Raw genomic sequence first — 27,214 nt, forward strand, 5'->3', positions numbered from 1 at the left:
TACTTGGTGTTACACCTGAAAAATGTATAGAGATCCACAGATCGACTTACTTAATCACAAACTTAATCCATTCCAGGACTCTGGTCGTGACCCAAATTGGTCATGAGCCAAGTTAAATTTCCCCATAAGGTTCAATGTAAGTAAGGTTAATCCATTCTGTAACCATTTTTTTAATCAGAAAAATGTGAAGCAAAGTGACAAATAGCAACAAAGATTGTGGCCATCTCCCTCCTCCCCACCCCAAGCACAAGCATGGCCATCTCCCCTCACCACCCCCAGTATGACTGCGATCGCACCCATCATCCCTGCAAGCGCCTGTCAGCCCAGCACGTTGGTGGAGGGAGAGACGGGCGCGAACGCGGGCATGCTCGAGAGGGAGAGACTGGCGTGATAGTGCTGGGCTGGGCAGGGAAATGACCAAGATCACGGTTGCACTCCTGCAGGAAAGACAAGCGCAGTCATGCTCGTGCAGGAAAGATGGGTGCGATCTTGGCCATCTCCCCCCTGCCCCCAGCACGATCGCGGCCATCTCCCCACTCAGGGGGGAGGGGCAAGGGACAGGGAGACAGCCACAATCACAGTCGCCACCCAATGTAGAGTTTGCGACCTGAGTAAAAAATTTTATGAAATTTTTGTTCACGGCCCAATTTGGTTGTGAACTGAGGTGTTTGTGAGCCGAGGTACCACTGTATTTGTGACTAGATGCAGTTTTGAAATCTCTGACAAGTGAAATGTTCAGTGAGACAAACTAAAATGAAATTGTGCTAAGATTCTTTCAGTTATCTCTTTTCTTTGATCTTAGGAATAAATGTGAAGTGAATAAAGTCTGCTTTCTAAAGAAACCCAACCCTAAAGAATTATAGTAGTAGAATTTGACTAAAAGCTTGGTCCAAAACTTTTCATAACTCTTCAGTTAGGAATAAACAAATTGTCTACATTTAAAAAATGTTCAGAATTAATAAGCATCCATATTTTTATGTCTAGCTTCTCAAGAGAATGGAAATAGCCAAAGGACTACCAGGAGAAGAATATATGGGAGACAAACTGGCAATTCAAAAGAGACTTATGAAACTGTGAGCAATAGATGTGGAAGGCACAGAAAAATTCCACGTAGAAGTGCTACTGTAGCAGCTAATAAATTAAGACTGATGAGTGATGTAGAAGAGGAGCTCTCTAGCTCAGAAGGTGTTGGTATTGGAAGCAAAAACAGAAAATTGCCTCATCGCACTGCTTCTGCTGCAGCCCGAAAATTATTGCGAAATGACTCTGAGGAAGAAGGTTCCATGCAATCTGAAAGTGATATAGAGAGAGAACAGTCTAACAGAAGAAAGACCACCAAAGCTGGTTCAGCTCTTGTTAAAAAAAGACATGTTAGTGAATCTGAAAGTGGAAGCTCAGATTCTGAGAGTGATGTACAAACAGCATTAAAAAGGCGCCCTGTTAATGGACATAAGCAGCTGCACAGAACTGCCCACTCTGTATCTCCTAAAGTAAAGCCCATGATGGACTTCTCAGAAGATGATTCCAAAAGTCATGTGTCAGAGGATGGGAGCATTAAAAAAACTTATCAGTTGGTTTCTGCACACAAAAGCAACTCAGAGGCAGATTCTGAGCCAGAGAGATGCAATGGCTTAGCTAAACAGAACTGTAGAAAGGTAAAAGCTCACATTAGGAAAGCTAAAGTTTTGAGTGACTCAGAAGATGGAGTAGAGTCACAGGGAGAGGATGAAAATATCACTTTATCTCAGAACAGAGACTTTTCTGTAACTTCAAAGCAATTCAAAACTAGCTCTGAGTGCTTGTCTAATTTGGATTCTGGAACTGATAGCAGCTCAAGAAAAAGCTCAAGAAAAAGAAGGGAACCCATCAGGAAAGGTGATGTATATAATGTTTGGAAGCAAGGATGTGATTTTATATCTGCTTCAGCTTGAAAATGCTTTTTCTCATAGACTCTCACCACCATCAAACTTATATATGCAGCAGAGGCTGCTTTGTTGAAAAAAACAAACTTGGACCATTTTCTGTGGGGTTCATGTTTAGACTTACAACACTGCTTAACATCACTGAACATTATAGATATGATTGATTAAAATATTCTGCTTAACTGAATGTGTTGTTTTTAACAAAGGTATGCTATATAATTAGCTAAAATTTTTACGTAGCAATGTATAATTTATTAAGCAGAAGATGTCTACTAGGCTATAAATCTCAGAGATGGACATTGAGGCTTTGAAGGACCAGAGTGTCATTATACAGCTTATTAGCTCCTGCAGTAAATTTGTGGAACACTGTAGAGTTGATATGTTTTGCTTTTCCTTCTAGAATGGAGATAGGCAACATAGTGTCTGCGGAACATATGCATCTCTAGACACTTGTCTTGGTGCCTAACTTTTCCCAATCTTGTTTTTAATTTCACATTTTCTTACCAGCAGCTGGGCTAGCCATGAATAGCTTTCTGTTGGTGCTGAAAGCTATGGGTTCAAAGAAGTTGGTCAATGTGTTGGAGTTCAGACTCCACCTCTGCATTGTTCTCCAGTCTTTGACAGGTTGCTTGTTGTTCTCCATATTTCCCATGGTAGCCATTTTGGTTCCAGAACAAATTAACAGAATGAACCTATGTCTACATAGATTTTTTTTTTATCTACAGCTATATGTAACCATTTGCTACCTTTATTATTCTATCTATATACATACAAAAGAGTCAGCTTTTGTTAATATAAATGTTTAATACCGTACTCTAGATTCTGGGACTAAAGACTTTCTTTTACATGTTTTTATAGAATGTGTCCTCCAAGAGAATGGACTTAGAAGAAATACCAGAAAAAGAAGATATGAAAGTGATTCTCAGAAAGAAGAGGGGGCTTATAAAATGGAAAATAGTGACCATGGTGGTTACCAGAAATTGGCATCCAGAAGTGCTGCTATGACAGTTAATAAATCAAGACTTATGAGTCAAGTGGAAGACCTCTCCAGTGCAGAAGTCAGAGGCTGTAGAAACAAGAATGGAAAACTTAGCCATCGTAGTGTTGCTCCTACAACCAGAAAGAGTTCAGATAGTTCAGGGAACGGAAGCCAGCAATCTGGTGAAGAAAAAGCGGGGCGCTGTAACAGAAGAAAGTGCACTCAGACTGGGTCAGGTGCAGTTTCTACTCGGACTTATGATAGTGACTCTGAAAATAGAACTTCAGATTCTAACCATGCTACAAGAAAAAGCAGGCGTATGAACCCTCATGGGCAGAAACACAAAACTACATATGAAGAACCCCTTGGTCTAAAATCTAAAGCAGAAGTTTTGGAGAAAAAATCCAGGGTGGAGGTTTCAGAAAGAAACTTCAAGGGCCATATGTCAAAGAACAGAAGTCTTGATAAACATCCTGGGTATATGCACAATACTGTTGACCATTCTGAATCTGAAGCAGTTTCTGACTTAGACCAATATAGTAATGAAGTTAAGAGGCAAAACAACTATTGGAGGACTGCAGCTTCCAGGAAATCAAAATCCAAAAATCACGTCCAAGCAGCAACAGAATATGATGTTGAATATAGAGGAGATGGCACAGGGTCTCTGTCAGACAGCAAGGAACCTTCTAAAAGGAAAAAATCTAAATGCACATCAGACTCCAGTTGCTGTTCTGATCTGGAAATTGAAATGTATTCCAAAAGTAGTAATTATAGTGATGGCACAACACCATTAAAGAAAAAGAGAAGCAAAGCAGAGGTCATCAGAAAAGGTATTTCTAGCAGTAATGCATTTAACTTGCTTAGACCAGTATCTGAAGAAATGTAGAGCTAACAGGAGAATAGTAATTCCACACAAATACCTAACACTTGCAGGTGCTTCACATTCAGCAAGTAAAAATTACAGAGTAGGGTGAAGGGGATGCAAAGCATTACGACAGAGCAAGGATTACAGCTGGACTGTTTAGGGATATACCTGCCACACAGAGATTCTTTTTTCCCCACACAAAGATTCTTGATGAATTCTTACTCTTGAACCTAAAGCTTAGTTTTTGAACATCAAGTCTGAGGACTAGATCAAGCTTTCCAAAGTTCCCCAGAAGGCCATACTGCATGATTTGTTGCATGATTTTCCAGTTTTTGCATGTCTCCCCCTGTCCCCACTATCATCATTCCAGAATGCTGGAATGCCTCTATACTGTCACTGGGTACTTCAAATAAAATCTGCTGCTATCTCATCCCTTTAGTCCAAAAGAGGTTCTGCATCCCTCCTGCAAAGACTTGTTTTAAAAGATAGAACATTCACTTAGAACGTTTAGTATCAAAAATTCAGTTTAATAGCCCTTGAACTATTGTCCACTAAACAGTGCTTGACTTAACAGTATTACTTCAGTGAATACATTTGAATGTAACAATAAGCTGGAATTGCTCTTGCATGCTTCCCAGTTGTCCCCATTTAGCTCATCACACCATTGGGAATGATAAAACTAACCGGAAACAAATGAAGCACAAGCTTCCCATAGTATCCAGACCTGGACTCTGGCTTGTCACTGATCAGTTCAGCTATCTCTGTTGTTGTGAGACGCCATACAGGGGCAGTTGGACAGTCTGCACAAGCACTAGATTCATGAGCAGTAAGCCAGAATTTCTTGGTAACACTAATGTACTATATTTGAATATAGCCATTAGATTATTTGCCTAAGTGAATTAATTTCAGTTGGGAATATAATGTTTTAACTTTAAATTGTTTCTTTTATAGAATCTTTTTCTCAAGAAATATGCCAAAGTCCAAAAGTACTCAGGAATAGGAAAACGTACAATTATGCAGAATCGAACATTGAAGCTTTGAATATCAAAACACTTAATGGAAAGAAAATTACACGCCGAAGTGCTGCTGTAGCTGCAAGTAAAATTAAACTTATTAGTGATGCAAGGGAAGAGCTCTCGAGTTCAGAAGTTGGGTACAGCAGAAACAAGAACAGAAAGCTGCCATACCGCAATGCCTCTGCTGCAGCCAGAAAATTAATAGATGATTTACCTTCAGCTTCTGAAAGTGAAGAAGAATTGAAGGAATGTGAGAATAAAGAAAAATCAGTTCAGCCCTGTTCTTATGTGGCTAGAAAATCTAACAAAGAACCAGAAAAGCATTTGGCCTCTGAAAAAGAGGGTGCGGTGAAACAAAAGAGCAAACATAGCAATAGCTCAAGGCAACAGCGAACTCTTAGAACTATATCTCAAGGATATCATAAAACGAAAAAAGATGCAGTAGAATTTTCTGAAGAATCATCCTCCAGTAGTGCCACATCTGAGGAGCTGAGAAGTTCAGGTCAGCCAGTGTCCTCAGATACCCATAATGCAACAAACAATTCTGCACCAGCTTCTACAATGAGAAATGAGTTGAGTGAAGGAGGGGGAGGTCAAGGAGGAAGCACGTCAAAGAGCAACAAATCTGGAACTTCAGGGAACTCAAAATCTGAGCCAGTTGGCAGTTCCAGTTACTTTTCGGATTCAGATTCTCAAACCGAATCCAAGGACATTAACAATAGCAGAGATAGAAAAACAAAAAATAGAAAAAGGAAAGCGGTTCCAGCAAGTAAAACATTAAATGATGGCTTTTCTGAACCTTCCAGAACACCCCAGAGAAGGAAACGGCCCAAAGTGAATGAAGAGAATGATTCTGAGGAATTGGATTATACAAAGTATAAAAGGGTAAATCGACGTTCCAAAATCAGAACTAGAAATGGGGGTAGGAGAACTGTAAGATATGCAGATGATGAAGATGATTGTGAAATGTAACTTTGAGAGGAAGATCTAGCCCACTTTCCTTTGATTAGTGATATTAGGGTAATATGCTGGGTCTTCTTTTCCTACAATTCAGGGAATATATTTATATTTTTCTATGAAAAAGTAAAATATGGAAACTCTCCTTTTCATGAGACTTGCACTTGCCTGCCATTATAGCTGCATTTAGCACATATGCCAAAATGTGCCTCATTGTAGGGGCAAATGTATGTTTAATGGTATTTTGCTAAATATAGTAAGTGGGGAGGTGAATAAAACATTAGATGACAGCTTAAAAGCTGTATGCTTGAATAGTATTATGGTGCTGCAAAGAGACACTACCTATGTTGTACTATATATTGGTGTGTTCCAAGAAGAGATAAATATGAGAAATGGTTACGTTTTCATATATCAGTAACAGACCAATATCTAACATTGTATATTGTTAACAACTCAAAAATGGTTACTGATTTTAAAGAAAAAATATGGGGTACATGTTACCAAATCATGTAACAATGTCTTAAAATGAGCGGTGCTACAAATTCGAGAAACAGCTTGAACTCATTGGTAATAAAGAAATTACTAATTTTATAAATATGTGGATACAAAATTTTGCTGTCATATATAACCTTTTAATATGTGGCTTCCATGTTGTAAATCTGAGACCATTAGAATACAGGTGATTCCTTATGCCTAAGATTTCTTTTTTCTTTTTGTGGACATTTGTTCTAAACAAAAATTAGTAAATTTGTGCTTTGTGATTAAAAAACTTTAATGCTCAGAGTGCTAGTATTTAAGGTGATCTGCTAAAGTTCAATGCCTGATTCTTTAAGATTTAATTATTTATAACTTAGTTTTTTGGTGCACTTAAACCACCCCACCTCCTAATTTGTCAAAGCACCTTCTTGTTGGTGGTATTTAGGCTGGCACTGTTGGAAAAAAGTAATTGTTATCTTCATTATTTCATCTGAAGAATGAGATACACATGGTATTGTATAACTGTAATATCATCAATTTCCTTTAAAAATACCATTCCACCCTGATTTACCTTTTCTGGGAGAACATGGTTTTTAGACCATCTCTACTTCTTCGAATTACATTTCTGTTATACTTTGCCCCATTTGTTCTATTTATACTTCATGTTGAATGTTCACATAAGTCATTTAATTTATCTCTGTGGGGCTCCTGAAATTTTATTTTGAGTACTGTTCATTCACTGTTATACGCGTGATAAAACAAAATGGAACAAAAACCCCTGAAGTCTTCTAGAACATTGGTTTTGTCTTCCAGTTTTTGATTTCTCAAGGTAACCCACCTCCTCCCTATAACATGGCTTATCTTTTAATAAAGAATGCTAGTGATCAAAGTTCTTTATTTTTGTATGTTAAGTAAGAAAATGTGCTTGTTATGGATAAAAATTGCACATTTATGTATTTAAAATGAAGATTAATTCAATTAGATTTGTTTGTTTAGGAGCTTTGGAAGTGTAATTTTTTCTGAAGTAAACACTGGTGAAATGATAAAGGGAAACCTTCAAGCCCTGTAATCAGTCTGTAGTGCACTGCTGTGTAAAATGGACTTTTACTTGTAACTTGGAACATAGTTTCATACAAAACGTATTTCAACTACTTAGAATGGAAGCTGAATTTGTTCAGTGCTATACAATGAGTGGAATGTTCTCAAATAAAAAGGGGAAAGTGGATATCAGAATTGTAGTGGCAGCTGCAGCTTACCTCAAATATTCAGTAAAAGTGCTTGCTCGTTCTGGCCTTTCTGTATGTGCTTCTCCATGCTATATAACCTCATACCTCTCTGTCAACTGATAAGCCTTTAAGAGCTTCTAGTGTGGAGGGTGCCCTAGTTTGACAGGCCATCTGTGGAGAAACATTTTAATCTTTTTTAAAGACCACTTGTATTATGCCACCAACTAGCATTGGAAGAAATGCCTTTCAGGTGTCAATATATGCAGATATGTTGGCCAGTGCCTTGAACTGCCAAAACAAACTATGGAAGCTTCTGTTGTTTTCTGTACAAGTCTGTTTTCAAAAGTATGCTATTAAGAGAGAAGACAGTTATCTAAGTCACTTCTCTTAATCTGCCATGTGGACAACAACAATTCTTGAATCCTAGGGTAGGTTTCACCAGCTTGTACTTTCAGTGCTTTTCTTTTTTGCTTCAGTCTAATCTTTGGTAAAGGAAAAAATTGGGAAGATAACTTCCAGAAAAAAAATACACAAACCTGGTATATGAAGGAAAAGACCATTAAAAGTAACTTGCATATTAAATGTGGTGTTCAACATAGATTGCAATCCTGAAAATGAATCCTGCACTGAGTGAAAGCCTATGGGATAGTTATACGTAAATTAATCAAATATTCCCTAGTGCCTTTGAGAAAATTTGTATTTTCCTTCCAGTGCTTAGTTTTTAAGGGTATTTCAGACAAGTCCTAAACATACTTGCATGAAATACAACTTGCTTCCTAGCAAAAACCGATTGAATTGAGCTTCAAATTTCCCTGGTATTCTGTTTTAAGTACCAACAGTTGCATGATGAAATGTGTATCCCAATTGCTTTCTAGTGCAAAGGATGAAACCGATGAGACCAGAAAGCAAGACCTATAATGCTGGATGAACTTTAAAATATTTGTGTTTTGTTGTGGAAGACAAACGTTCATTCAAAATTGGACACGGGTATTGCAAATTGATTTCAACAATGGCAAAATCTTTTTTTCTCATTGAGAATTTCATAAGTGGTTCTCACTTTGCTTGTCTAGCCCTAGGGATTTGTATTTGAATCCCTTGAATTCAGATCTAAGCAAGTTTTGAGGTAAACTAACATTCTGAATTTAATTGGAGTAGCAGAGTAAATTTCAGAAGAGTATTAACCATCATAAAATCTAAACTATAATCTTGAGCACACTTTACTAGATAGTAAGTTTCACCCAGCTGGTTATCCAAAACTCCAGTTGAGTTGCTTATTTTGCTTATAAGCTTCACCATTTTTCCTAAAAGGAAGCTGAGGTGGCTTGTATTATACGTTATCGTTTATTCTCACAATCACCCTGTGGGTGGGCTAGGCTAAGAGATAGTGACTGGCCCAAAGTCACCTAGAGTGCTTCATAGCCAATTGGGGTCCAGCATTCCAGTCTTTGTGGCAGTGCAATATTCTAATCACTGTTACACTAGCTCTCATTTTAAAATACTACATAAATATATGTCTCTGATCAGTCTAATTAAATATTCTTGAAGTGTACATCATTGCTTATGTATATTAAATATTTCCCAACCACCCATTATGCAGTTAGAACACAGATCTGTGGCTTCAGCCAAAAGGCTACTATTAACAGTCCTGTTGAATATTCATGGCTTTTATCAAGGTCCTTGTTTATAGTCTTGCAATCTTGCTTCTAAACTTTTTAGCTGGCTCCAGTACAAAGCTCAGGCAGTCTCGTGCACATCATACCACTGCCTTGTTAGTCGCGAAGTCATGTCCGACCCATTGCGACCCCATGGACAACATTTCTCCAGGCCTTCCTGTCCTCCACCATCCCCCAGAGTCCACCTAATCTCATGCCGACTGCTTCAGTGACTCCATCTAGCCATCTCAACTTCTGCCGTCCCCTTCTTCTTTTGCCATCTATTGTTCCCAGCATTATTCCATGTAAATCTACTATTTCCCTTGAAACTTACTAGCTGCCATTGAGATAGAAATCTCTGGTTGACTTGAGCAACATTTCACATAAAAGTAAATTTCCCATTAATAGTTGGATAAAACAGTTTGTGTGTAGCAGCTTTCATTAATCCGGTACCCTTTGGATTTTTTTTTTTTTTTTTTTTTTTTTTGGCTATAAATCCCAACAGCATCTGATTGTTGCTGAGAGTTCTAATTCTCCAGATCCAAAGGTTGATACATAGATCATGTTTTGTGTTTCTCATCAGTATTAATAAGCATTTGCTGATGATCTACTCCAAGGCGGAGTCAAAGGATCTCAGATGCTTCACACTTTAGCTTACAGCCACCTTCAACACTGACTCAGCTGCCAGAGGTTTCTGGAAGTTGATATCCAAGACATCAGGAGATCTACTTTCTGTTCGTTCCTGCCCTACTCTATCCAGGCAACCATAATTCATTGGTTGGTTTAAATCTTTGGTAACCATGGCTTTACTTCAATGTTTTGTCATGGCCTACACTTTTTGCTTTGTAGTCTCTTGTTCTTCATACATACAGGTTCTGTTCTTGCATGGGGCCTGCTGTCAGGAAGATTTTCCTACCTAAGTTCGTCCTGGTGGGACCCCTGCTCCTTCCTTCCCCTGGTATATATAGAAGACTCCTGCCATTTTCCCCTGTTCTTTTCTGATGGCCATTTTGATGCCTTGGGTTCTTTCCTTGCATTTTCTTATCTCACAATTGCCTTCTAAAATCTTCTACTGATCTCTTTATAATTTCCTATCCATTTGGTCCTTCATTCCACCATTACTCATTTTCTTACAGTCAAGGTGGTTCTGCAGCCTGACCAGACATTCCTTCCAAATATCACTTGAACCATGACATTATTTTGCCAGCATTCTTCCTGACTCAAACTCGAGGTTGCGTACCCTAGATGATCACAGAGCATTGGCATTCCATCTGTCTTGTACCAAATCCTTCTGCCAGTCCCATCATCCCTCAACGGCCACACAATGAGTCAAGACCATCAAAGTGCCCTACCAACTGTCCAGACTGCAGCTTCCTGAGTGACCAAGGGTGCATTCTACCAGGGCAATGGCATCGTCTACAGTGCTGCATGCTGGCATCTCTCTGCAGCTTTTCTGCAGAGCAGCATCGTGGTCCACTTCAACCTTCATCCAGCACTGCTAGTTTGTCTACACCAGGTAGTATTACTCTTTTTGACTGAGCTGTGCTTTTGCCAGTCCTTCACTGATGACACCTGCCCTCCTAGCTGCCCATATGTGGCATGCACAGAGACCACAAAGAAGAAAGTAAGATTGCTTACCTATAACTGATGTTCTTCAAATCGTCATCTGTGCATTCACACAACCTTCCCCTCCCACCCAACATCATTGTCAACAGACTAGTTTCCTGTAGCTTCTTTCCCTCCGTTTTTGTACCAGGAAGGTGTAGGTAAGACCATTACCAGCTGTTCTTCTCCAGTTCCAAGGCCAAAACATTGGTCTCATGAGAACTGGGGAAAATGGCTGAAGCCCCTCCTATGGAAACTAGAGGGAGGAAGCGGTAGGGCTCCTGCCAGAACAAGTTTAGCTATGGTAATCTTGACAGCAGACCTGGTGGAGGCATAGAGCCCATAGTTGTGAATGCACAGATGACCACTTGAACATGAGTTACAGGTAAGCATCCTTTATGTCCCATTAAACTCAGTGGGACTTCGGAGATTTCACCATAATATAAGTGCACACAATAAGGAGTTCTGAATTTGAGGCATTTGGTGGCTGTATGGCTTCATTCTCAGACATGGAGTGTATGATCAGCCCATTTCCATGTGCAGCATAACTCAGATCAGGCTCTGAAACATAGCTGGCTATGATAAGATGATGGTTGAAATGCATATGAGAACTCGGGGCCCAATGACATGTGATGCAGGGGCTCCATGGATGGATCGCCTGACTTTATGTTGAACTTTTAAAAAAGTGAAAGGGCCTAGGGAATTTATCAGAACGGCTGTCCTGAAAATGGATTAATTTCACACACTATTTCCCCAGACTATTAAATATGTCTTCCTTCTTCACCAGTGCTCTGATGAAATCACAAATTTCCTACATCACATGTAGTTTGGCCTTGACCGACAGCCCTTTTCCCTCAGTAATGAGCTTCTAAGCAAAGTGGGAAGTTCCTTGGTTCTGAAACTCGGCCTTTCCTTTCAGAGTACCTTCCACATGTGTCAGGCTACAGCATTCAGACTGAGATGAAGGGAGTTGTGACTGGAAACTTCTCAAGAACACCTGTTTTGGAAAAATGGCTCTGTTGCTCAGCCTCTTCTGAGACTTTGGCCAGAGCACAGTCTCAGCCTGCATTCCCACCTCCATGTCAAGGCAGGTGTGCACAATCTGTGACTGCATATGCTACCTGAGCCTTAATAGTATCCCCCAAGCGTGTCCTGGCTCCTGCTGCTGCTGCTGCCTCCCAATCCTTTCCCCAGTGATCCAGACAGTTTGCTTTTTCTTCACTGGCAGCAGTAGCAGTAGTGGAGAAAATGATCTCCTTCACCCTTCCCAGAAATCTTTGCACAGACTGCTCTTTCCATGATACTGCTGGTATGATCTATAATGGGATCATTGACCCGTGCATGGGTGCAACCCCTGTTTTGTCCCTCAAAGCCAAAATGTTTGTGTGCCCCTGAGTTAAAGGGGTGGATGGATGTGGTTTGTGTTCAGATTCAGGCTATGTTTAGTTTGCTATCTACATGAGAAAAATAATTGCTTAGAAAATGAAGGAGGTAAATACTATGTTCCTAAGAATGTCAGAAGAACCTTGCTGGACCTTTGGGACAGGCTAAATTGCATTTTTAATTATAATTTTAAAGAAGCTAAGCAACAGAACAATTTTACCAAACTGATGTTCTTCACAAGTGTCTGGCCACAATTCCCATCATCCCAATCTGAATGCTTAGCTTGACACGTCTGTATTTTTAATAATTCTTGGCTGCTTTAAGTAATTAGTATAGTAAAACATAAATGTAGGCAACTTTGCAGAATTTGATATTGATTTGTTTCTCCCCCACCCACTGGGCTTGTCCTGGAAAGGTTTTTCTGGGCCCACCTTCACTTTTATGTTTGAAAATGAAGAAAATTGACCACCTTCTTTTATCCACATGTGGCTGCCAGACAGTTGCATTGTGACCACAATGACTTTAACATCTCATTTGTGTTACAAAAATGCAGCCTGCTGAATCTAAAACATATTTTAATAATTTTGCCACCCAAACAGTATCTTAATGGTCTTAAAATAAGAAACTGAAGGTTTTCTTCATCTATATTTGGAGCAGATGTTTTAAAAAAATCTTTACCATGTTCTACATATTTATGCAGCACTTAAGCTAATTAAAAATGACCCTTGTGAAAAACATTCTGTATTTCTATTTCAAAGGATTGCAGTGCTTGTTACATAAGATAATACAGATAAGCAAAGCTGCATTCGTGATAAGACTTTTAAAATGTTGTTTAAAACGTGTTGTATTATGAGATAGGACTATTTTCATATTTAATTGATAAAACTTTTTAAAAACATCTTTTGAGTAACAGAGTTAATTAAAAAAAACCCTTTTATTTGGATAATGTAAATTATTTTTAAAGAACACAATAAGATGCATGTACTTATTCCTGAAAAGGAATAAGTTCAGTGGTACCTTGGCTCACGAACTTAATCCATTCCAGGACTTTGGTCGTGACCCAAGTTAAATTTCCCCATAAGGTTCAATGTAAATAAGGTTAATCCGTTCCGTAACTATTTTTTTTTAATCAGAAAAATGTGAAGCAAAGTGACAAAGAACAGCAAAGAACATGGCCATTTCCCCCTCCCCCCCAAGCATGAGTGTGGCCATCTCCCCGCCTCCCCAGCACAACCGTCATCCCTGCAAGCGCCCGTCATCCCAGCACGCTGCAGGGACGGGGGGAATGATGGATGGGATCATGCTGGGGGAGATGGCTGAGATCACGTTTGTGCTCCTGCAGGAAAGATGGGCATGATCTTGGCCATCTCCCCCTCGCCTCTAGCACAATCGCAGCCATCTCTGCACTTTGGGTGGAGGTGGGGAGATGGCCGCAATCGTGGTCGCCACCCAATGCGGAGTTCATGACCTGAGTCAAAATTTTTATGAAATTTTTGTCTGCGGCCCAATTTGGTCGTGAACTGAGATGTTCATGAGCCGAGGTACCACTGTACATGTATCCAAATTCAGCTAGGGGATAAAAGCACATGTATGAGCTGCATCAGAAAAGTGTTCTCACCTTCAGAACCATCTAGATGAGAGGTAGAGTTCAAAGATTAGATAGAAAGTTAACCCATTATGTAGATTGAGTATCTCGCCTATTGCAAAATTAGTATTTCAAAAGGCTGACATGAAATAGAGCATTTGATCCATAAGACATCAATCCTGTTCTTGCATGTCTCCTCGCTGGACTGTAGGCCCTAACTGCACAGATGCATTTATCACTCCATTTATGAAGGAGCATAAGGGCTTGGAACCACACAGCCGCCTCCCTCAATGGGGAGCATTGTCTTCACTGTTCTGACCACACTTTTATCAGATTTTATACTTTTAGCACCCGGAGAAGAAAAGTCTAGACACTGAACTGTTAAAAGGACATTAAAATGGAAAGTCGGTAGCACAAAGGTCTTTTTGAGGTCTTGGAGGTTATTAAATGGCTCTACCAGAGAATTTCCAATAAAATGTTACCCCAGATTAGGAAAGGTGCAAACAAAGCCAAGAGAATAATTAGTAAGAAGCAAGGTTGAGGAAGTGATAAAGGTAAGAAATTTCCTTATCTTGAAAAAAAATAACAAACTGTAGAAAATGAAATGTATGCTGACAATAAAATAAGGCAACAAAGAAAGACTTTGAGGAAAATTCATAGGCTAGCAGTATGGAATTATTTCATCAAAAGCAGGAAAACAGGGAGGCAGTTGGATAATAAAAAATAGGGAAGCATCCGTGATCGATGATAGGGAGGTTACAGAGAAGCTGTGGAAGATGTTGCCCAAATGCATCGTCCTGAGCCACATTTATGGGAAAGGCACCCAAACAAGTAAGAGCAACAACTAGTTCTAGAGCTAAATGACACAATAAATAGTAAGTTTTCAAGTCTGCATTTACATCCTAGAGTCCTTAATTCAAATGTGGAACTTACATTCTAATAAAAACATGTAGCTTGTCTACCTGATGAGGGGAAAATGGGATTTAAGCTTTAAATAATTGCAATAGTTTTGTTGCTGCTGTTAGTTACAGTATCAACACCATCATAAGAACTGGTCTCTTTTCCAGAGAACAGGAAGGTAATCAATAGATCTATTTTTTAAAAAAAGGCTCAAGAGAAGATAAGCCAGAAAATTACAATGCCTTACCCAAGCCTTTGCATCTGTAAATAGCCTTAAATCTAGTGTGTATATATAGCTGGACACAAAACTTCAAAAAGTGTCTAACAAATCCTTTCCTCACCAAAAACTTTAAAAAGTGTCTAGAAAAGTCTTTCCTCACCAAAATCTCCTAAAGCAACCTAGAAAAACAAGTGTTGCAACTAGTTGAGGAAGTGAAAACAGGGAGAAGGAATAATTTATGGATTACATTATAGAAGCAAGCAAGAGGAAGGTTCCTTTTATAATCTACATTGACACTCACAATGTTTAATTTAGTCGTAAACGTTCTGGAGTCCTTTATGATCATAGACGGCACATTTACACAGAATGGTGTAAACTGAAGCAGATTATAAAGTGCCTCCAAAGGATCTCTCCCTACTGGGTGAATTGAGAACAAAATGGAAAATGAGATGCGCTATAAGGAAATGTAAAGTGGTATACATTGTAGCAAAATACACCCCATTCTCAAATTTGGCACAAATTTCTTCTGATGGAATTTGAACCAGCTGCAATCATTCAGAACAAAGATCATGGTAAATAGCTCAAAAAAACTTAATCAGTAATGTAAATTGTATATTAGAGAAAGTTAGAATGTCATTGGAATAAAGCAGATTAATGCAGTTATGGAAGTTTATGCTGCAGCTGCATTTGAAATAATGTGTAATGTGTTGGTCTATACTTCTCTGAAAGGGTATGGTAGAGCTGGAAAAGGTACAGGAAATGGTGATCAAAATTATCAAGGATTTAGAACAACTTCCTTAGAAGAAAATTCTAAAATATTTAAGGTTTTATAGATTTGGGTTCTGGGAGAGAGAGACAGTTTACTAGGGGAGAAAAAATCAAAAACAAAAGGAAGATGCTGAACAACTGGATTACAAGAATTCTTTCTAAAAGTCAGAAGGGACTGCGACAACATTTCATTAAAAATTGACCACAAGAGGGCAGCATTGTTTGATGTAAACGGTTCAGTTTTGCACAATATGGCTACACACAAATGCTTAGAGCATAATTAGCATTAATGATCACCTATGTGATAATTCCACCCAAACACAAACAAAACTGTGACTATCGCCACACATCTGCAAACATTTATAAATTCTATGTCCCATAAAAGAACACTTCCTATTTTTATTATTTTTGAACAGGAGTTTTGAGTTAATTTATGAGGATGTTGCAATGCTCTATTTTAATCCACTGTTTTGATTTATTCTGAGGTCTTTTTCTCTCCATTAAAGGATTAATGATTAGATAAGTATAGGTATCCAGATGCACTATGTGGACTCCTTTGTGATACTCTACCAGTTTAAACAGTACCCACTTTACTCTGATTCTGCCATCTGCTTATATGTGAACAAATCCTGGGGATTCCACACCAAGGCACAAGATCTGCTGTTTTCCTTTTTGCTTACTTCAGTGTTGCATGTGCCATTCCTTAGCAAAACACATTATTTCAATGTGTGGAGCAAAGCTTTCTCAGTTGTGGCACTTACATTTTGGAATAATGGGTAGCATCCTCTTACGTCTGTGCTTTTGTGGGACTCACTACTTGTGCAACAGTGTTTTGACACTTCAAAAAAATAAACCAAGATGAGTGGAAGTGCTTGTTTCCAGAATCACCCATGTTAATGGAGCTCAGAGAAGAGAGTTCCACTGATCTGTCCAAATCTAGAAAGAATTATGATTTTTGGAACAGTCGAAGCCCCATTTTGTAAGTTGTGGGTCCTGCTAGTGCAATGGAACTTGTGTAGGTTGAATGCCCCAGTTCAATACTGCCCAGTATTCCCAAAGTAGCATGTCATTTCCTTTCACTCTTTATCTTCTACCAGAAAGTGAAAAACGGCCTATTTTTCAAAGCCTTTCCATCTTACACTTTTACCGATGTCAATATCTTGACATTTTAATGTTGTTTTATTAATTTCATATGTTTTATTTTGTAAACAATTTTAACTGATAATAAATTTAGTGTTTTATTTATTGTGAGCCAGTTTAGTAGCTTCTATAACATAATTTTACCTATTTAAATGGCTTCTTCAATAAAATTACATGAGAGCTTTTCAACAACTATGCTCAATAATTGCTTATATATACAAAACAACAGATGGATTCCTTTTCACTGTGAACAGCAGCTTTTCAGGCATTCCCCATAGCAACATTTAGTATTTACGTACTGAAATAGAAATTTAGAAATATATATTTTTTCCCTTGAAAAAGTAGCTACTCACCTTGTCTGCTAGTGACCATTGCTGATCTTGCTGGCTGGGTTGCCAATGTGGAGTCCATAGTGATTATGCAATTGGCTTGGGAAACTGAGGGAATATCTCACTGTGAGCATGGCACCATGATTTCCATAGTGACCAAATAGGAGCCCAATGCCAGCTTGATCCCTTTTGGTACCTTTGGATGTATGGGTTTCCAGAAATCATAACTAGTGGGAGCAGGATAGTATACATAGGGTCCTAGGTTCAATCTCAGTCACCTTCAGTTAAAAAAAGCTATCAAAAGATCTCTGTCTGTGACCCAGGAGGTTTGCAATCAGGAAGAATAAATAGCACTGGAATAGATAGACCACTGTTATGCCTTCATGTAAGTCAACTCCTTATTCTCTTTGTATAATTCACTCCTCAGCTCAACAGAGAAAACTACATCCTGAGCTCTCCCTAATGAATGTGGAGCCTGCAAATCTGCATCTGAACATGGTTGTGCGTCTGTTCCACAATCCTTGCCACTGAAAGGGCCACATGCACCTTGGTGCCATGAGTGGGAACCCATGCGTCTGTCCAGGGCCGCTGGATTTTGCACACTTCTGGTTGTCTGTATGACCACAGCGAGGCTGGGACCAAGAAATGTGCCTCAGGTGAATTCGATGTTTGATATGAAGCTATTTTGCCAGTCCTCCTCCATCTTGTTACCCATTCAATGGTCCTCTTCTTGTCATTTCCAGTGTCTTGCTTTTATATTGTTTTAGTGGGCACCTGTTTGTTCATCAGCTATATCAGTTCTTCATCTGAGTCATTCCTCAGGTGTGATGCTCTTGACCAGCTCCAGTTTTACAAGGCTGCTATGTCTCTGTTTTTGATAGCAGCACATCTATCCACTGTGCCCTTTCTCAAGATACTGGCTTAGCTCCCCATACGGTTTCCAGATGGAAACATATTGCTTTTGTTAGCCACCTTCGAAGCAGTCTGTCAGCCAGGTCCCCTCTCAGAAACAAATAAATTGTCTAGTGTCTACTGTATTTCCTTTCAGGCTGCACTCTCCACTTTAAACTTGGCTGTGTTTCAGAGCAATCAAAATCCAATCAGCCGTTGTGCTAACTCCATATGTTTTATTTCCAGACTATGCTATGCAGAGGAAGCTGAAAGAATTTTCAATCTGGAGCTGTGACGTGCTGCAGAGCCCTTGCATGTTTTCCACTTGAATAGAAGCCATTGAGCAGGTCTCAGGTTTCATGGCACAAACAGCGGTAAGCCAAATGTGGCAAATAGAGTTATCTTTCAGGAGGAATAAGGCACTCATGAAGTGAGTCAAATGCAAGATACAATTTTCTGGGCACAGCCAAAAGAGGCAAGGCTCCCTGAGGGGGCACCCATCTGTATTTTAATCAATTTGACACATTAGATTAGGGCTGAGGAACAACGTTTGGCCTGAGAGACTAATTAACTCGAGGCAGGGATAGCAGTGGGTACAGTCCACTGCTGAAAGTGTCCTCTGACACATATGCTCGGTTGTGCTCCCTCTACACACTCATGCCATTCATACATCCTATTCCCCCTCAGACTCCCACCTGATTGGAATGGGGAGGGGGAAGTGAAGCTGAATAATGGTGGCGCAAGGAATGGCTGGTCAACTGGGATCCACTCTCTTGATCCCTGTCACTTCTTGGGGGTGGGGGGCAGAATTGGGAGTAGGGTTCTCACGAGCCAGATGGAAAGGCCTGGTGAGGGAATTTGGCCCATGGCTAATATCAAGCTCTTTCTTCAGCAATGTGACTGGTCTCCTTCCAACTTCTTTGTTTGGCTTGCCCCATCTATCAGCCAGAGGGAAAGCTGCTGCAGTTTGCCTCTGTCCTCTGTACTAGGAGCACTTCACTCTAGCTTCTGGTTGCCTTTTTACCTCATGGAAATCTGCCCTTGCAGTTTACTGAGCAGTTTACAGAGCTGGCCTTATCGTTTTGCAGTATGAGGCAGCCACTTCAGGCAGCAGAAATTGTGTGTCATCAAAATGTAGCAAATTGTTAGCTATTTAATTTGTTAGTCATTTATTTTTTACTGCCGGGGATGTGGAGAGGTACTTGTGTGACTTTCCACTTCCTGTGCCAGAAGGGCTGACTTGATTTTGAGTGCTCTGCATCTTGACTGGGGAGAGAGGCTGGGTGGCACTTGCTATCCCATCACAAGATAAAAGATGTCTCGGAGCAGTGCTTGGTTGGAGGGAGGTTGGTTTGCCGTGCTGCATAAGTGTGGATGGGTGGTGGTTCTGTGCAAACAAAATATCAGATGCTCTCTGGATTGGCCTAAGTTCTGGAGTGCCACCAAAACTATGGTGCTTCCAGTCGGATGGGCCTTTGTGGATGTGTCTTTAGGGTTCTAGCCTTGGTTGACAGCTGAAAGCAGTTAGTAAGCAGAGCTTAAGGGGGAAGGAAAGTAGTCCTTGTCCATCCTGGTTTAATTATTTCTTTGGCCTGGTGAGCAGCAGTGTAGTGAAAAATTTTCTACACCTATATTTTATCCTTTTCCTGAAAGAATCCAAGGCAGCTTACACAACCCCCTTCTTTCTATTTTATCCTAACAACAACCCCATAAGGTAGGTTACACAGAGTGTCCATGACTGGCCCAAAGTCACCCGGTGGACTTCATGGTTGAGTCTGGACTTGAATCTGCTGAGTCCCAGTCCAACAGTCCATTATGCTACCCAAGCGCTCAGTTAACTTCGTAAACAAATGGGTCTTTATTGCCCCAAATACTTTACATTGTAAAAGAGGCAGTTCACAGCAATATGTTGTTGCTGGAAAAATGCATTCATTCTCCCACATTCCAGCACCTCTGTGTTGACTGAGCTAAGTTCATAGGAAGCAAGGAATGGACAAGAAAGTCAGCATCCCTGCTGATTAAACCAATACTGTTGTTGCTGCTACCTCCCTTTGATCCATTGCATCAATTTGTCTGAGGGTAATAAAAGAGTTGCTTTAAAAGGAAATTAAACATTTTGAATTCTTTTACAAGTTTGTTAATTAGCTGTATTTACCCTTGGTTTTGTCACAAAATGTATCCAATCATTATATGGGAGGGAGCTTCAGGATCATTTCTTTTCCTGCATTTCTGGTGTGTAACCACCAGGTGGCACTGTGGTATAGTGGAATAGGACAAATAAGTAAGAGGAAATTGTGCTTTCTTCCACTTTCATAGTGAAAGAAGCAGAAATGAAAATATGCCTGTAATGTTGCCCAAGAAACCTGTAAACAGCCATAAGCTGGGAATAACAAGTGCACAACGAAAACCTTTTATAGAAAAGGTCAAGGTTGCATATCCAGTGCAGTTTGAATGAAGTCAGTTTTAAATGATTAGTGCTAACAGCTTTTAAAAGGCAACAAAATTACCTGAGTATACTTGAGGGTACAAGGAAAACAAGCAGAGGGAATTCGAAATTAATTTCTTTATTGGACTAGCTTTGCAGTTAGGGTTACTGAGTGCTAAATTTGGAAAAGTAGCCTATATAGTTTGTTTGTTTAAAGCTTTTAGAGACCATCCCATTGCTAGCATCTTGGGGTGTTAGTAAATGGATGGCATGCTACACGTAATCCATTTTATCACTTGAACCATTTTGGAATCTGTCCCTGAGACTAAGGCTGCCAACTTATTCACATTTTCCTGGGTAGAAGTCCCACTGAATGCAACAGGACTTTCTTCTGAGTAGACATACCTACTATTGCACTAGTAAACCATGGTCTCCAGATGGAAGACTGCCAGAGGAGCCAATGAGATACGTAACAGTAATAAGGAAATGAAATAGAGCAGAGTCAATGATTTTCAGGAATATATTTATCACCATTAAAAAGTGCCCACTCTTTCAGGATGGGGTGTGGTGCGGGGAATCACTGCAATGCCTAGGAATGGTTTGCTTGCCTATTCTTGATTGGTCATGATCAATCTGGGGAGCTTTGCTTCCGTGCAAAGCAGTTTTCTCTCTCTGGGCAATGTTGTAGCACCATCACAGTCACTACACAATCCCTGCTCAGTCAGGATCACTTCATGAGCAAGAACTAAGCTGTAAGGAAGGGATTGGGGTAGGGATGGTGTTGAAGCAGGGGAATTCATTGCCTGAAAGAAGCATGAAAGAGATAGTAGCCTCTTCCCACCCACTAATTCTGATCCAAAACCTGAAGGAAACAGTGCTGGTAAACAGAAGTGCTGGTATACAGAAGAGGTTGTACTGCAAGTAGGATAACTGGTCATGTATCCTTGTAGTTTGGCTTACCCTGACCTAGAAATGGGAAGAAAAGAGGATTTTGTTTCCAGGTGTGACTAAATGTCCTTGATATACCTGGTTATACCTAGCCATTGATGGGAAAAACATACTAAGAAACCATTTTGTTTCCTTGGTGAGGTAGGTCTCACTCAAGTGCTAATGCACATCAGTTGATGGTCTTTGGTAGTTCATTGCTACCAAACTATTTTAGTAACTAGCTGCAAAATGCCGTGTGAAAGGCAGGGATAGGCTAGGCAACAGAGCAGAATTCCAGGCTTGCCCTCAGCCCAGCCAGTCCCCCACAGTTTTCCCCTCTTTCGGAGGACAGAGCTGCGTGTCCACCTGAAGAGTCCGGTGCTCCCTAAATTAGCCTGTTGCCAGTCCCATCACTGGCACTGAGGCAAACTTCAAAGGCCAGTCCCGTTTTCTTCTGTACGTGGCATGGGTGGCGGGGGTGGGGGTGGGGGTGCCGGGGGGGGGATCATCTTGTCCTTTGTCTCAGGAAGCAAAACGACTTGAGCTGTCCTTGTTTCACTGGAAAGGAATGTTAAGGCTCCTTCGAAATAACAGTACCCTTCTTCAGCGTGGTCTCTGTGCACCACTCATATGGATGCTGCGCCTGCGCAGTGCCTATTTTTGGGAAGATTCTCTCGGCTCTAACGGTTTTTGGCAGGAACGCCGCTCCCCCTCCCCCCTGTATATAAGGGCAGAGTCCCCGCCCTCTCGCCGGTCTGCTTTTGACTGCCGTTCGCTGTGCCTCAGGTTCTCTCCTTACTATCGTTCTCTCACAATCTACCCATTTAAGTATGATATGGGTTTAATACTATCAGCTACTGTGTATCTTAGAAGTCAGAGACATTACATCATGGCACATTGGTCTGGCTTGCAGCAGTAAATCCACCAAACAACCCTAGAGAGATGGCATGAGGTTGACAGGAGCCTGGCAGCTCACTTACTGGTAGTAAATAGGCTTGGCAAAGCGTGTTGTCGTGCCTTTGCCAATGTGTGCTGGCTACATGTGGCTCAGGGAAAGCCAAATTCTTCAGTGCGGTGGCTGGGAACAGCTCAACAGGGCTTTACTCCACTGTTTGCAGAAGAAAATGCTGATGTGGTGTCTGTAAAATATAAAGAGTGCAGTTTGTTCCTTAATAAACTATACTATTCATTCACACGCCCCAGTGAATGCATATGATGGATCTCAGGGCAAGGTCTGGAGGGACAAGCCCAGCCACCAGTCGCCAGTGCCACGTTCTATCTGACCAAGATCTGTGCATCCGTGTTCCAGGCTGTGAAGCACAGCATCTCCTGTGAGCATCACCGCTGCCACTGAGGGCACTTTTCCAACCAGATCCATACATGGCATGGAGGTGGAGGAGAGGCCATGTGTCCTTCCGCTGTGCTGGGGTCAGAGAGGAGAAGGGTACCACAGAAGTTCAGAAAAAGTAAGTTACAATCTAAGCAAGCACCAGTGAGTTGGGGAGGAGAAGAACTTAGCTACATCTAAGCTACAATAAACTTCAGGTGCAAGTGCAAGTAGCAGCAGCAGTGGGGTACTTCTTGTCCTTGCAGGCCACCAGATCAGTGTCCTGTGCATTCCTGTGGCAGAGGGAGACCAAGCAGAATCTGTAGTGACTACGCAGCTCCTATGACCCTAAAGCAGGGGTGTTGAACTGTTGGGCCTGCATGCCAAAGCCAGCCTGCCTGGGGTCTCAGCCTGGTTTCTTAGAGTTCCTCCGAAGGCCCTGCCCCCTTTCACTGGCTGCTGATAATTTGGTGGCTTCCCGATTTTTGTGCGGTTTCTTCCTCTGATTCTAAACAGTCGAACTTTGAGGCTTAGTCAGTGGCAGTAAGAACTTTGAGTTAAAATATACTAGGATTGTGGGTGCAGCCCCTTTTGCTTTGCCCCCCCCCCACTATTGCTGTGATGTGGCCCCCAAGAACTTCCTGAAAGTCAGTTCAGCCTTTGAGGTAAACCATGTTCAACACCCTCTGCTCCCTCAGCTTAAAGTGTGAAGTAAACAATAGATTCTCTATTGCTAGCAAGGTATCTTCTTTTTTCTGGTGGTAACAGTGATCCTTTGTGAGTTAACTCCTTGCTCATCAAGCACTCTGGTCCCAGTCTGAAACTTGCCACCCACCTTGCTGCTTTTTGGCGTGTGTGTAGAGAGGTAGGCGAGCCAGTCATGGATTTATCTCTTCTAGTTTGGCTTCAACTGTAGAATGATCTAAAGAATCACTTATAACTGACATCTGGTTCAGATGTTCAGAAATGCTGCATGCCAGAGTCCTTCTGAGACTGTTTCAATGTTCCCTAATCACAAAAATGCCCCTCATAGGGAAAGTTAGCATTTCTCCCTGGCAATCATATTTTCCAAATTCAGGGATTTCTTATGTCACATAGCATTCTAATATGCAAACCATGCCCCCAGATAGACTGAGAGGACTGTTCCATGTGCTTTTATTTGAAGTGGCTCTCAAACTCTGGCCAAGTGTTCCAGATTCAGTGTGTCCTCTCCTCTCCCTCTGTCTCCCTCCTCCTCTCTTGAGAAAGCAGCAATAACATTTTTGGCTTACCAGCCTTTATCCAAGGATCACTAAGGGCCTATAAAACATGCAATTAGCTGTTGAAACAACCTGTGCAGCGTATTGAAATGTTAATGCTGTCACAATAATAGCGGCAATAACATTACTGTCAAAACTTAGATTGCAAACTGGCAAAACACTGATGTACACCTTCCTATCTCAGCTATTCACAGAACCCCCATGGCCAGCTCAGGACTGGAGCTAGTGAACTATTGTCATGCCCATTTAGAGTCAGATGTTAATATTTTAATGGTGAAGAATGCTTTATGGACCCCATGAGGGTTGTTTTTCAACATGCATGTCTGAATCTTCCAGTGGAAAGCTAGGGGGCTGGACTGGGACTTAGAAGATCCACATTCTAGTCTCCACTCAATCATGAAGCTCAGTGGGCAATTTTAGGCAGCCAGTGCACCATTCCACACAGTTGCAATGAGGGAAATAAGCCCTGCCACATGGGCCAATTGCCTGCGGGTAGCATTCCCCTGTTTACCTGTTTTTGGCTTGGTGTGTCAAAACTGAGCAGCATGGCACATGTGTGCGGCAGCAGTAACCTGACAGCAGCCATGGCATACAGGACTATGTCTTCTTTCCCATGACTATCCACCCAACTGCCCTTTTGGTGCTTGTCTGGTTTTTCTGCCATTTTTCTCACATTCTCAGAGGCTGAAATGCCTTTTCTATGGCCTACTTTGGAAAAATAGCATCAAGTGTAAGGACATTTCAGTGGTGACCAAGGCCAAGATTATCTGCAGTACTGTATTCCCTATCACTATGTAAGCAAGTGAAAGCTGGACAGTGAAGAAAGCTGACAGGAAGAAAGCCAATGCATTCAAAACATAATGCTGGAGGGGAGCATTGCAAATACAGCAGAAAGATGAAAAGCCAGATCCTAACTCAAATCAAGCCAAAATTTTCCCTGGAAGTAAAAACATGACAAAATTGAAGCTGTCATACTTTGGGCAAGAGAAGGTTAGAATCATTGCAGAAGAAAGTCTTCCGAGGGGAAGTAGAAAGCAGAAGAGTAATGCTAAGCATGAGATGGATTGATTCCATAAAGGAAGCCATAGCCTTGAATGAACAAGAGCTGAGCAGGGCTGCCATGGAGAGGACATTCCAGTCATAGGGTCACCCTTAAGAGTGGGGATAAAGGGGTAGAAGATCCAGTCATGGATCTGTTATTTCATCTACTTTGGCTCTGACTTTGTACACTGATCCCAAGAGTAATTTGTTAGGCACATCATAACTCTGAGTCAAGTCACTGATTCTTGGACCATCCCACTTCACAGGGCTGTTGTGAGGAGAAAATGGAGATGATCATGTAAGCCACCTTAGATTCCTTGTAAGAGGAAAGAAAGTAAGAGATCAATAAATCGATAATAATTTCAGGTGAAACGCAAATCCCCAGCTTCCAAGCAGTTAGCAATAGTGTAGATGAGTCAGAGGCATATGATAATAGTGGCTATGAACACCTCAGGAACTCTCTTGTAGCCATCAACAAGCTCCACAGTCAAGATTCTTGTAGCTCATGTTCTCTTACAGGCTGTGGCACCTCATTCACAGGAGTTCAAATGCACACACAGATGCTACCCCAGCTCCATTCTTCTGCTGGACCCTTGGGAATCTAGATACAGTAATGGGAGGCATGTGCCTAGACCAAAGGGATGTCAACTGCAGATGACTACACTTCTCCTCTAGGGAGGCCCACGCTGGCACACGATGCAGAAAGTAATGGAGATCCATAAGGGTATGATTAACTGAAAAAACCACTTGAAGATGTTGTTATCTTAAGTGGTATATACATATTAGGAATGGAATTAAATGAAACTGAATGAATGAATGAACAATGTCCACTCAGGAAATTAGGGCATTCTATGTTGGCTCTCTGGTGTAAACTGACTTACACCAGAGAGCCAGGCAAGGTAAAACTATATTTGAACAGGCAAGGTAAAACTATATTTACAGAAGGCTGTAGCTGTATAGTGATTGCCACGGTGCTAATAACTTTGCTTGTAAATTGGCATTTGCTCCCATCTTCAGACATACTATGGCACAGCCTGATCTTTCATAATGATGAAATGCATAAACACTGAGGAGGAAAACGAGGCAAGGAACATGTGCTGCTTGATTATTTGTCATCTGCAATTTCTGTTTACAAAAGGGAGTTAAAATTATAGCTCTTCTGCCTTTGGAATAGTTTCCATCAAGGAGTGAAAAATAGCACAGCTAAGAGCGGCAACTGGAAACAATCAGCAGGCTTGCAACCCACATGGGCGGTAGCAAGTAAAGAATACCCTTTACTCATGACAGTTTTAGCTTGGTTACGTTGCATTCTAAACTGGCCAAGAAAACACAATGTTTCCCTAGTAAAATATACTCTACTATTGTTGCTTGAGTGTTCTTATGTTCTTTTAGGGAGCTCTAAACATAGTGTAGTGGACCCATGACATTCACACTAGGGCTAATGTTTCTGAACGTAACTCACCATTTGGGAGGAGAATAAGGAGTGTTGATCTCTATCCCAGGACAGCCTTTCATAGCCAGGCTTTTGTTCCTAAGAGTAGTGGCAAGATTTCTCATGAGAGTTAAAATAATATGAATAAGAGAAAGCTCCCTCACTCCACACATATGCGTGTGTCTGCATTGACCCCATGGATGTTGATAATCCTACCCAAACGTGACCACCAAAAATCAGATATAGCAGGGGATATCAACAGCGATCAAAATGGGTTTATCAGTATTCATGTAATACTTTCAGACATTCACAAAACAAATATTTCACATATGAATGCTGACATTTATCAAATTTCACACATTCGCTGCAACATAAATAATGTCACATGTAATCTCATCTGATTTCTATAATATCGATGTACCACAGAGTCTTGGAAAGGGAAAGATGTTCCTCTTTAAAAACTTTGCAGCACTGAATGCCTTTTGGATTTCAATGGGAGGGAAAATTGTTGAAAAGCGTAAACCAAATCCATTCTGGTGGGTGGCTGGGGAAGAATTAAGGAGCCTCTTGGCTAAATCTTTTGCAGATGGTAGACAGCTTAATTGCTGTGGTAAACTTGTCTGACATTTTTGGAAAACTTTGGGTGCGATACTGCAAATCCATTGAAATGGGCAAAAAATAGGGTTGAAGCCATACAATATTGCATACACTTTCAAGTAGGGTTTTATTTGCTTCCCTTCCCCACCTTCCTTTCTGGTTCTTTTTGCCCTGCTTGACCTGCCTGAATAGCCCAATGGGTTTGCATGTACTGTTTGGACTAGAAAGCAATAGAAGCATGAAATTAAGCGGAAACCTGAAAAGAAGCCACTTAGCCTACAGTATTCCTCT

General features: G+C 40.9%; 1 protein-coding gene across 8 annotated transcripts in view; it reads left to right on the forward strand.

Moving 5' to 3' along the window:
* The window catches only part of BRWD1 (bromodomain and WD repeat domain containing 1), a 149,989-nt gene that overhangs the window by 46,413 nt on the left and 76,362 nt on the right, over positions 1–27,214 (forward strand). For 4 of the 8 annotated variants that reach the window (XM_044442256.1, XM_044442258.1, XM_044442259.1 and 1 more), the window contains exons 40-45: positions 985–1,875; positions 2,781–3,731; positions 4,718–5,667; positions 17,452–17,680; positions 18,162–18,289; positions 22,577–22,733. In XM_044442256.1, the coding sequence (XP_044298191.1) occupies positions 985–1,875; positions 2,781–3,731; positions 4,718–5,667; positions 17,452–17,487 (2,828 nt within the window). In that variant the 3' untranslated portion in view covers positions 17,488–17,680; positions 18,162–18,289; positions 22,577–22,733. Of the gene's footprint in view, positions 1–984; positions 1,876–2,780; positions 3,732–4,717; positions 7,504–17,451; positions 17,681–18,161; positions 18,290–22,576; positions 22,734–27,214 lie in introns of those variants that run through there. The other 4 variants (XM_044442261.1, XM_044442254.1, XM_044442255.1 and 1 more) reach the window with 2 other exon arrangements.

This window comes from Varanus komodoensis, unplaced genomic scaffold (assembly GCF_004798865.1).
Source record: "Varanus komodoensis strain SLA01 unplaced genomic scaffold, ASM479886v1 scaffold4, whole genome shotgun sequence".
Lineage (NCBI taxonomy): Eukaryota > Metazoa > Chordata > Lepidosauria > Squamata > Varanidae > Varanus > Varanus komodoensis.